Here is an 11,182-nt window from a genome sequence, read left to right on the forward strand (position 1 = left end):
CTGTGGGGTTGGCGGCCAGGCCCTTCTCCTCCGCCCCCTTTCTAGCAGCGGGCCCTGCCGGGAGGCGTCCCAAGCTCAGACATGGCAGCAGGAGGTCAGCCCGTGCGCACTGGGACCACTGGCCTCTATTTTCTGGTCTCTCTACCTCCACACCCAGGGCTTTGTGCCTGGAGGGGAAGGGCACACGGGTACCTCCTCTCCCCTCGGTCCCACCCAAGTGGGGCCCGGCCCTCTGTGTCCTGCTGCCGCTCTGCCCGGAGACTCTGCTGGGCCCGGGTCGTGTCTGGACAAAACCCACAGGGGGAGCCCTCCTCCTGCCCTCTGCCAGCTGAGGCCAAGAAAGGACGCTACCTTCTGGAGAGGAAATCTCGGGGGATCCGGGGTGAAAGAGGACGGCCGCGTGCATGGACGCCTCTTGCCCGGCTGGGTGCGGCGGGGGCGGCCGCCCTTCCTTCCGGTCCTCCCCCGGCCGGCCCTGCGCTCTGACCCTCCCCGTTTAGCTGGACTCCAGAGCTGCCCCCGCCCCGGGGCTCCCCACACCCACGCTGGACAGGCAGAGGCCCATCCAGTGGTGAGTCACACTGCTCTGCGGGGTGGGTCCTGGGGACCCCCGCTCACAGGTCCAGGAGACTGAGGACGTCGACGCCCCTGCCCCTGCTGGCCCCAGCCTGCAAAACTGCCGCTGGAGTCCCCAGCGATGGCCCTGGGTGCTTGGCTTGGGCCCCCGCCGCCTTGGCGATAGGCACCTTCGGGTGGGCGTCTGGGTGTAAAGATCACTGATGTGACAGGGGCCGCGTGGGGCGGGGTGTGCAGTTATCGGGGTTACCGACGTTCTTTTCTCCTGAAAACAAAATCTTTTGTAATCATAGCAAGTGGAATGAATATAGACGCTGAGAATGTTCCTGCTTAAGACCCCACTGGCATTCTGGGGCGAGTGCATGTGTTTTCTACCTACTGTCCTCGAGCCAGCTTACTTAGTTTTTTGTAAGTTGAAGTATAGTTGATTTACAATGTTTCAGGTGTACGGCAACGTGATTCAGTTTTATATATATATATATACACATATATATATATACACACACACATATATATATATATATATATTCTTCTTCAGATTATTTTTCCATTATAGGTTATTACAAGGTATTGAGTATAGTCCTCTGTGTTATACAGTAGGTCCTTGTTGTTTATCTATTTTACATATAGTAGCGTGTATCTGTGAATCCCAAATTCCCGATTTAATCCCCCCACTATCCCCTTTGGTAACCATAAGTTTGTTTTCTATGTCTGTGAGTCTATTTCTATTTTATAAATAAGTTCATTTGTATTATTTCTTTAGATTCCATATAGAAGTGATATCATGTATAATTTTTGTCTTCCTCTGTCTGACTTACTTCACTTAGTATGATAATTTCCAGGTCCATCCATGTTGCTGCAAATGGCGTTATTTCATTCTTTTATGGCTGAGTAATATTCCATTGTATATCTGTACCACATCTTCTTTACCCACTCATCTGTCGATGGACACTTGGGTTGCTTCCATGTCTTGGCTATTGTAGATAGTGCTGCAGTGAGCATTGGGGTGCATGTATCTTTTCGAGTTAGAGTTTTCTCTGGATACAGGCCCAGGGGCTCTGACCCCTGGACGGTGGGGCCCAGCTTCCCTGCCTGCTGCACCTGTTACCTTGTCCATCTGGGGGTCTCTGGGTTTGGGTCGGGCAGTAGCCCGCCGGCCAGCCCCAGCCCCAGCCCCGCGCTGAGCTCCAGAGCCTGGCTCGGATGGCCAGGGCCCTGGAGACTCTCTGCTCTGGGCTCAGCTCGCCTCTAAGGCTCCCCCTGGGGTGGGTGGTGCTTCCCTGTGGCCCAGGGTCGTCAGCACCTCCCAAGCAACAATCTGGGCGGCCCCTGTTCTCCCCAGACGCCAGCCTTCCGCACCAGCAGGCCCCGGCCATGGCCCAGCAGGCTGGACCGAGCTTCCGGACAGGGAGCTGGAGGCCAGCCTGGCCATGAGAGTGCAGGGTGCCCCTGGCCCCCTGCCCATCCGGATGGAGCCTCTTTGTCCCAGCATCTGGCTCCTTTGGAAGGGACACAAAACTCTCCGTCCCCACAGCCTGGAGCCCTGGTTCTCGTGCAGCCCGACTCAGCGATTATGAGCAGACACTGGTGCTGGGCGGGGCTGGTCCCTGAGGGAAGCGTCCTTGGGGTTTGGGGCCGGCCCTCGGTCCTCTCCTGCTGCCCCCAGCCGTGGCCGTCAGCCTTTGCCCCCATCCTGGGGGTTTCGGGCGCAGCCGGCCGTGGGGAGGGTCTCCGGCGGTGCTCGCCTGCGGAGGGAGGGGTGGCGCCAGCCGCTCCTCAGCCTGGGGCGCCCCCTCGCCCGGCCCGGTGGCTCCCACTCGAGCTGCACTGCAGGCGGGTAGGCGTTTACGGAGCGTGTGTGGGTAGTTTGGCTCTTGTTCAGACAGGGAGCGGGGAGGCGGGGTAACCCTGGGAGGGGAGCGGAGGGTCTGGGAGGCAGGGGCACCGGGGTGGTGGAGCTGCCCCGTCCAGTGGGTCAGGGGAGGAGCCTGGTAACATTTTCCCGGTTGACTCGGAAGGAAGGACAAACTCTCTCTCTCTCTTTTTTTTTTTTAAATTTTATTGGAAATACATTTCTTTTTTTTTTTTTAATTTATTTATTTTTGGCTGCGTTGGGTCTTCGTTGCTGTGCGTGGGCTTTCTTTTTAGTTGCAGTGAGCAGGGGCTACTCTTCATTGCCGTGCGCGGGCCTCTCATTGTGGTGGCCTCTGTCGTCTTGGAGCACCGGCTCTAGGTGCGCGGGCTCTAGAGCGCAGGCTCAGTAGTTGTGGCGCACGGGCCTAGCTGCTCTGCAGCATGTGGGATCTTCCTGAACCAGCGCTTGAACCCGTGTCCCCTGCATTAGCAGGCGGATTCCTAACCACTGCGCCACCAGGGAAGCCCCATTCTCTCTCTTTTTAACCTTTTTTTTGAGAGAACTGAGGACTCACATGCAGGTGTGAGAACGAATACAGACAGCTCCCGGGTCCCTTCGTCCACTCTCCCCCCTGCTGGCCTCCTGCGCGGCTGTGGGGCAGCACCCCACCTGGACGCTGGCGTTGGTACCACCCGCGCTCGTGCAGATCTCTCGACACGGGCGCTGCGGGTGTGAGTGTGCATTTCGTGCCGGGCTCCCGCGTCCGCCGCAGCCCAGATACAGAACCTTCCATCCCCACGAGAACACCCTTCTCCTCCGGCCCCTCCCGCCCCTAGCCCCTGAAATCGCTGCAGTTTTGCCACCTGGAGATTGCTGTGTGAACAGAATCCCACAGGGCAGCCTTGAGACCCATCGTCCTGCCCCTTTCCCGTGGAGCTGTGTCCGCTGCGTGGCTGGACCACACTTTGTTCAGCCGCTCGCCTGCTGGGGGGCACGGGCTGTCGCAGCTGGGGCAGGACGCACAGAGTGTGCAGAGGCTTTTGTGTGGACCCGTTTTCACGTCTCGTGGGTGGATGCCCAGTGGACGATCACTTTTAACCCACGAAATAACCGTGGGCTGTTGGGACCCCCCATGTATTCACCAAGACGTGGGGTGAGGGCAGGGGTCACGTGTCTCCGAGGGACGGCTGAGCGGGGAGCGGGGAGAGGCAGGACCTGGTTGGCTACCTTAGGACCCGCCCCCCAAACCTCACAGATGCTCATCAGAGGTGCCCGAGGGCCCCCGCTTCTCAGATGAGGTGCTCTGGAGGGGCAGTCCCTGGGGAAGGAGAGGTGGTCTTATTTGGGGGGGGGCTGGTTCCTGAGGAGGGAGGCCAGCTGGAGAAGGAGCCTGTGTGGGGTGGATGGTGCCCGACCCCTCCATCCCCAAATACGTCCACGTTCAGATCTCAGCGTCTGGAACCGGTGAACAGGACCTTATCTGGAAAAAGATCCTTTGCAGATGGGATTAGGGTGAGGCTACTGAGACGAGGTCATCCTGGATAAACCCGGTGGGCCCTCCACCAACGGCAGGTGTCCTCACAAGAGACAGAAGACGAGAGACACGGCCACAGAGGAGAAGCCGTGTGACCACGGAGCTGAGACTGGGGTGATGTGGCCACAAGCCCGAGGAGCTGGACGCAGCAGGAAGGACCCCCCCCCCGCGCAGCCTCCAGAGGGAGCTCAGCCCTGCCCACACCTGGATTTCAGACTTCTAGGCTCCAGAACTGCAACAAGAGAATAAACTTCTGTTGTCTGGAGCCCCTGTTTGGGGACCAGTGTTACGGCCGCCTCAGGACAGGGATACAGGGCATGTTTGCTGAGGCCCCACCACGGAGAACCCCGCGGGCAGGGTGAGGGATAGGCTTGGAGAAGCAGCCTCCCCCCTCCATCGGGCTTCCTCTGCCACCCTGGCCGCCCGACCACCCCCCAGCCGCGCTCACGCACCGGAAGGCCTGGGTGGGCTCCTCTACCTCCTGTGCTTTCTACAAGGATCTGGGGAGACAGCCGGCCTCTCAGATGGGGTCTCGCGGGGGTCCCCGCCTCCCCCCCAGGCCCTGGACTCCCGCCGAGGCCGGGCTGAGGGGACGCCCCCTGGAGCTTCTCGCTTGCCCAGGCTGCTGGCTGGAAGGCAGTGAGGCCTACCGTTGTTGCTGAGGTTGACGATATTTTCTGGGCCGAGTCCGTGTGATTTGCAGATTTTTTCAAATCTGTCCAGGAAGCTGGGTTTCAGCTCTGGGAACCGTCCTGAGGACAGAACAGCAGGGGTCAGGATCCCTCACCGGCCATTTGGGACCATGGGGGGAGGGGACAGCGTGGCGGGTGCCCGGTGGGGCGGCGGAGGCACCTGGGCCCGGTCCACACCCGCCCCGAGACACGATGGGCTGTGGGCAGCCTGGCCGTGGGGACCTCGGGGCATGTCGAGACCCCCTGGGACGGGGCTGTGTTCAGAGTAGGGGCCCCAGGGCCCGGCCCTGCCCTGTCCTGCAGACGGCGGCTGTACCATAGAGCACCAGCACTTGCGTCTCCGTCCTGTTCCTGAAGTTCTGCAGGCGGAAGGTCATGTACCACAGGTAGTAGGCCTCTAAGACCTGCAGCCGGTTCTCCCCCAAGTCTGCGTGGAAGCTCTGCTCAGCCTTGCCCAGGCCCCTGCCAGTGCCCGCATCCCCCGGAGGCCACGGGCACGGACCCTTGTGGGTGGAGGGGCGGGTGGAGACCCCCGCCGCCCCCGAGGGCCCACCCAGGCTCGCCTCCCCGAGCCCTGGGCTGGCTCTCCCGCCTCCCCAGGGGCCTGGGGGGGGAGTGGGGGGGAGCCCATGCCCTTACAGGCCAGGCCCACTCCTCTCACTACAGGGTCAGCAGTCAAGAGGTCTCACAAAATCCCCTAAATCAGAGCTCACTAGGAGTGGGGCCGTCAGACAAGGCAGAACCCACGTTCACGTACAGGTGATGGTGTATTCTCTGCTCTTGTCCATTTTATCACAGACCATGGCCACATCCACGCCCTCGGTATGCAACCTGGAAACCAGCGGGGTGATGCCCGCAGCGGGACTCCACCCGAAAGTGGTGTGACCAGCTCCTTCCACCCCTCCAGCCTCGTCCCCATGCCCTCTGCACCCCTACCCCGGCCTCAGCACTCTGCTGCCCCCCACCCGGTGCCCCCAGCCCCGCATGCAGCACCCCCAGATGGCCAGAAGCTGACCCACACGGGTGGGTGGGGGCATCTGTCCTCCCCAGTTCCAGAGAATGTGGGCACACTCACAGGAAGTGGAAGCTGAACTTCAGGCCACCATTTTCTAAGCTTTCGATACTCTGCATGAAGACCCTCAGATCCCCGTCGTCTTCTATCCACCTCATGTCGTCTGCAGCCATGGAAATAGAACACCAGGTCACCAAACCTGGAGACAGAGGCTGCGGTGGGTGTGGGAGCCCATGGGGCATCCTGGACTTCTTGGTGCCTCCCTCCTCGGGCCAGACCCTGGGCGTATGGCTCCCAACCAGGGACCCGTCTGCCCTCCCAGGGACCCCTCTGCCCCCCCAAGGAACCCCTCTGTCCCCCAAGGGACCCCTCTGCCCCTCAAGGGACGCCTTGGCCCTCCCAGGGACCCCTCTGCCCCCCCAAGGGACCCCTCTGCCCCCCAAGGAACCCCTCTGCCCATGCAAGGGACCCCTCTGCCCCTCAAGGGACCCCTCTGCCCATGCAAGGAACCCCTCTGCCCCCCCAAGGGACCCCTCTGCCCCCCAAGGAACCCCTCTGCCCATGCAAGGGACCCCTCTGCCCCCCAAGGAATGCCTCTGCCTCCCAAGGGACCCTTCTGCCCTCCCAGTGACCCCTCTGCCCCCCAAGGGACCCCTCTGCCTCCCAAGGACCCCTCTGCCCTCCCGGGGACCCCTCTGCCCTCCAGGCTGCCGTTGCAGCTGGGGGTGAGAGTCTCAGGAACAGCAGCCTGTCACAGGTCAAAGCCCCCAGGTGGAGGCAGGGCAGGTGCCCTGCAGCCAAGCCCCCGGGGAAGGCCCAGGACCGCAGCCCCATCTTGGAGATGTCATGGTTTCTCCACACGATTCTCTGGAGGTTGAAGTCCTGGGCGGAGACCAGGCTCAGCTCCAGGCTCAGCAGGAGCAGTGCCATGCCCTCCGGTGGGTGCCTGCCCTGAGGCCTGCCCTCTCTATCCCCCTTCCTGCGCTGTGGTTTCCGGCCGCAGTCTTCCGTGTCCTCCGCACAGGCCGCTGCTTGCTGGGAACACGGCCAAAAGCCGCCGCAGCCACCCCCGCTTCTCACAGTGTCCTCCCTCAGCGACAGCTGGCTCTGGAATCTGCCCGGGTGGGGGTCCGGCTGGGTCTGAAGCTGCAAAGGGAAGTGGGGACAGGGAGGCGTCTTGGCCTGAAGCCCCACCGGCTGCAGAGGCGAGTGACGCTGGGGCCTCTCGGAGCTGTAGGACGTGGGCAGCAGAGGACGCTGCCCTTGGAGGGGTCACTCCTGCCCCTTCCAGCCCGGCCCGGCCTGGGTGCTCCTATTTGAGAGCATTGATGTGCCCGGGCAGCCACACGTGCAGGTCAGGGTCCTGAGCAGAGGTGGGCAAGTCCCGGCTCCCCTTCTGCATCTGGGCACAAGGTGAGCTCCTGGGCGGGGTGTGGGGTGGGGGCTGAGCTGGACCAACCAGGACATCGGACACTAAATCCTTTTTTATCTTTTTAATTTATTTTTTAAAATTTTATTTATTTATTTATTCATTGGCTGCGTTGGGTCTTCGTTGCTGCGCGCGGGCTTTCTCTAGTTGTGGCGAGCGGGGGCTACTCTTCATTGCGGTGCGCGGGCTTCTCTTTGCAGTGGCTTCTCTTGTTGTGGAGCACGGGCTTTAGGCACGTGGGCTCAGTAGTTGTGGCACGCGGGCTTAGCTGCTCCACGGCCTGTGGGATCCTCCCGGACCAGGGATCAAACCCATGTCCCCTGCACTGGCAGGTGGATTCTTAACCACTGCGCCACCAGGGAAGTCCCACTAAATCCTATTTTAAATACCAGACGCAGTTTATGTATTGATTGAATATTTTTTTATTGGGCACCTACTATGTCCAGGCACTGGGATTAGAGTGAAGAACCTGGTCTCAGGAGGGCTGTGCTCCAAGGGGGACGCAGGCATTAGACAAACAGAAAATGACCAACGGCCCCCTCCTCCCCCACTTCCTGACCCCACCACTGGCCTTCCCTGTGCCCTTGGATGGGCCGACCTTCCTCTGACCGAAACCTCCGCCCTGCCCAGTGGGGTTCCCAGATCAGCCACCTTCAGCTCATTCGGTCCCTGTACATCTTGTTCTCTTTGGTCACACCACTCACCCTGGCCTGACCGTCAGCCATTGGCACCTTCCCCCCGTCCTCGGCCACTGTGAGGACAGGGGACAGTGGGAGGACAAGGAGGGTATGAAGACAGAGCTGGTGCCTTTGGTCCACAAGTGAAATTCCCAGAGATGGGCTGGGAGTTGCTTCTTCACAGAAGCCCTCTTTGCTCACCCAGGTCCCCCAGGACCCCCGTTTGAAGGTCGCAGTCTCTGTCACAGAGGACAGCTGTGACGTGCCTCCGGGCGTCAGGACTTCTATGGCCTCACAGGATGAGCAGGAGTCTTGGTGGTTTGGTGCTGGGGTCACGTGACTGTCTCTGAGATGATGCCTGCTTGAAGGGCCCTCCAGGGCTGCTGGAATGTGCTGGATTCTGTGAGCCCAGGAGAGGAGCGCCCTCAGCCCAGCTCCGCCCCAGCGGCCACGGCCTGTCCCCACCACCCTCGCTCCTGTGCCTGCCAGGGTCACCTTCCCATTGAGATGCTGCCATCGATGTTCCGCTCCATGAGCGATGACAGACATAGACATGGACACACCTACATGCAAATGCACGCACCTGTCAACACTCACGCATGCACACTCGCGTGTGTGCACACATGGCCCCACCCCGCACCCTGGATGCTTTAATGCATCCAACAGATCTTATAACACGAAGCGTGTTATTTCTATCATCAGAAAGATGAGTACTTAAAAAATATTCTGAAAAGCAGAAGAAGGGATTTGCTCTCCTGGGGCGAATCCACTGCCTGGGGGATGAGGGAAGAGAGGGCTGTTCTTCTCCATCATATTCATGAACAAACTGCTCAAGACACCTCCCTGCGAGGAAGGGTCAGTCCCTAAGAAGCAAGGAGGGACCACAGAGGAAGTGAGATGCAAAGGAGAATTTAAAATACCCTTTAATTTTTCAAACAGGACAAACTCGCATCGTCCGGCAACCATGAGGAGCCACGGACAGCAGAGGCGTCATTGTGACCGTGACTTTCCAGGACTTACATCATCAGAGGGTCTGCTGACATCACCACCCACGGAAGGCTAAACGCCGCGCAAGCCCGCCGTGGTGTCTGGCCCGTAACTTTACAAAGACCCAAAGATAGACGCTCAGAAAACGGCCATGCCCGGGGGCCGTCTTGACCGCCTCTTATGTTGCCCGAACTGAGGTGAAGGGCCCCCTCAGAAGGGAGGTGAGGAAGTTTGGTGACAGGGGTAGAAGCGGCGCCTGCCTTGCGGGTGTCGTCACTGAGACTCACTGCTGGAGAGACCCCGTGGTACCCCACCCACGTGGCATTGCTAATGCCGTAGGATTCAAGCAGGGGTCAGTGTCACATTGCGGGGCATGAAAACCGCCTGGCCAGTGTGGAGGGGTCCAGTGGGAGTACAATGTGAGCGGCCTTTGCCCTGTCCAGTTTTCTAGTAGGAGGTAAAAAGAAACAGGTAGATTACATTTCGTCATATATTTGTACTTAGCTCAGTAGATCCATATAATCAATATAAATTTATTGATTACATACTTAAGTTCTTTTCTTTCTATGTTTGTCTTCAAAGCCCAATGTGTTTTGTGCACTCGCAGCACATCTGAAGTCAGACCAGCCACCTTTCACGTGCTCGACGGCCACACGTGCCTACTGACCTGGTCAGTGCAAAGTAAGGCTGCCTACTTGTTAATCGGGTGCTGGAAATGAAATATCAGAGTCTCCATTCTGCTCCACGCACAGCCCTGCATATGTGTGCACAGAGATCCCATGGAGGAGGCATGACGTAAGCCTGGGCGTTGGCTGGAGCCAAAGGTTCCATGTTAGAACCTGACGCCTTTCATTCGGATTGTAATTCCTGTTCACAAACGTCTGCCTTGGAGAAGGCTCAGGTGTTCTTAGCCCTCCAGAGTCTTGGGGCAAATGGTGCATCTTACTATCTCTGCGAGGAGAAAGAAGATGACGTCAACTTTGGGGACAGATTGCATCCTTGTCATGACCTCATTTTGTTGTCACTGCTCTAGGGTGGAGAATCTGCAGCACGTCTTTTACTCAGTCAATGTGGACGTTGACAAGGACCAGGAGAAGTGTCCGAGACTGTGCACTCAGTCCCCAAAGGAGTGGCCAGCACCCCAGGAGACTCTAGTGGAACAGAGGTGGCCCTCTCCCCAGAGCTGAGCGTCCCAGGAGCAGACACCTAGGTTGGTGCCCCAGTGTCTCTAAATGAGCCCACGAATCCATGGTTAAGAGGGGGCAGAGGTGTGACTTTCTGCTAATTAAAATGGACTTCTCTCTCCTTCTCCTCTAGGAGACAATGAACTCTAAAAGGAAAATGCTGTTATCGATTCTGTGTCTTTCATCCCTCGTGTTGCTTGAGCGTTATTTCAGGTAAATAGAAAGTATTGATGAATTATGACCTGCGGTGCTTGGCAGGGCTGGTCGAAACCTCCAAGTTTTGTCCAAAGATGTTAATAACACTTTCAAAATTAATCAGATGTTACCTCCCCTCTCTGGGAGGCCAAGCAGAATATACTTACTTTCATTCTTTCATTTTTAAACTTTCAGCAAGCATTGCTCAAGCCCTGTCTGGGCCCTGGGCTCTGTTCCAGGTGCTGAGGGAACAGCGGTAACAGGACGTGCCTGTCCCCGTGGAGCGTCCTGTCCTGTCCTAGGTGGAGAAGGCAGAGCAAACAAACAGAACAGAGGGTCAGGGATAACATATTTTACATGATTAATGTCAAGAAGAAAAATTAAAGTTAGGTCACAGCACCGGGTTGCTGTTTCAGACAAACTGTAAACTGTCACAAAGTTCCATCTTGTGTCTGACATAAACAAGATGACAGTGACCTGCCCTGGCAGCCTGTGTGAGCTGGGGGCACACCTGTGACCTGCTCAATTTCTCATAGAGAAAAAGACCAATTCTTCCTTCCTCCATGCCCTCACCTCATGGTCTCCTTCAAAAGCAATGCAACCTTCCCAAATGCTATTTGAAAAGCAGTCATATCGTGAGAGAGAGTGTCTTGAAAAATGAAACTTTCACAAAACACAGATCTGATAAAAGGCTTGTAGCCAAAATATGCAAAGAACTCTTAAACTCAACAATAAAGAAAAGAAAAACTTAATTGAAAAATGGGCACAATCTGGACAGACATCTCACCCAAGGAGACATAGAGATAACAAACAGGCATCTAAAAAGATGCTCGACATCGTTTGTCATTAGTTAATTGCAAATTAAAATAGCAACGAGATACTACGACATACCTGTTAGCACAGCCAAATGGTACAGCCACTTTGGAAGACAGTGTGACAGTTTCTTACAAAGCTAAATATGGTCTTTCCAATCATCCAGCAGTGGTGTTCTTAAGTACTATTAATCCAAGTAATTTGAAAACGTATGTCCACAAGCAACCC

The 11,182-nt window shown here is 57.5% G+C and overlaps 1 protein-coding gene across 1 annotated transcript; it reads right to left on the bottom strand.

Annotated features, from left to right (window-relative positions):
• Nucleotides 1–1,777: 1,777 nt before the first annotated feature.
• Nucleotides 1,778–6,599, bottom strand: LOC309664331 (epididymal-specific lipocalin-9-like; the record flags this gene model as incomplete). Its single annotated transcript, XM_082469511.1, has 7 exons — nucleotides 1,778–4,197; nucleotides 4,418–4,465; nucleotides 4,616–4,717; nucleotides 4,974–5,084; nucleotides 5,415–5,488; nucleotides 5,733–5,868; nucleotides 6,425–6,599. 6 exons carry the CDS (start codon nucleotides 6,597–6,599, stop codon nucleotides 4,440–4,442), a joined length of 624 nt encoding a protein of 207 aa, XP_082325637.1. The 3' UTR covers nucleotides 1,778–4,197; nucleotides 4,418–4,439.
• Between the last annotated feature and the right edge of the window lie 4,583 nt (nucleotides 6,600–11,182).

This window comes from Balaenoptera physalus, assembly GCF_965194825.1.
Source record: "Balaenoptera physalus genome assembly, chromosome: 7".
Classification (NCBI taxonomy): domain Eukaryota; kingdom Metazoa; phylum Chordata; class Mammalia; order Artiodactyla; family Balaenopteridae; genus Balaenoptera; species Balaenoptera physalus.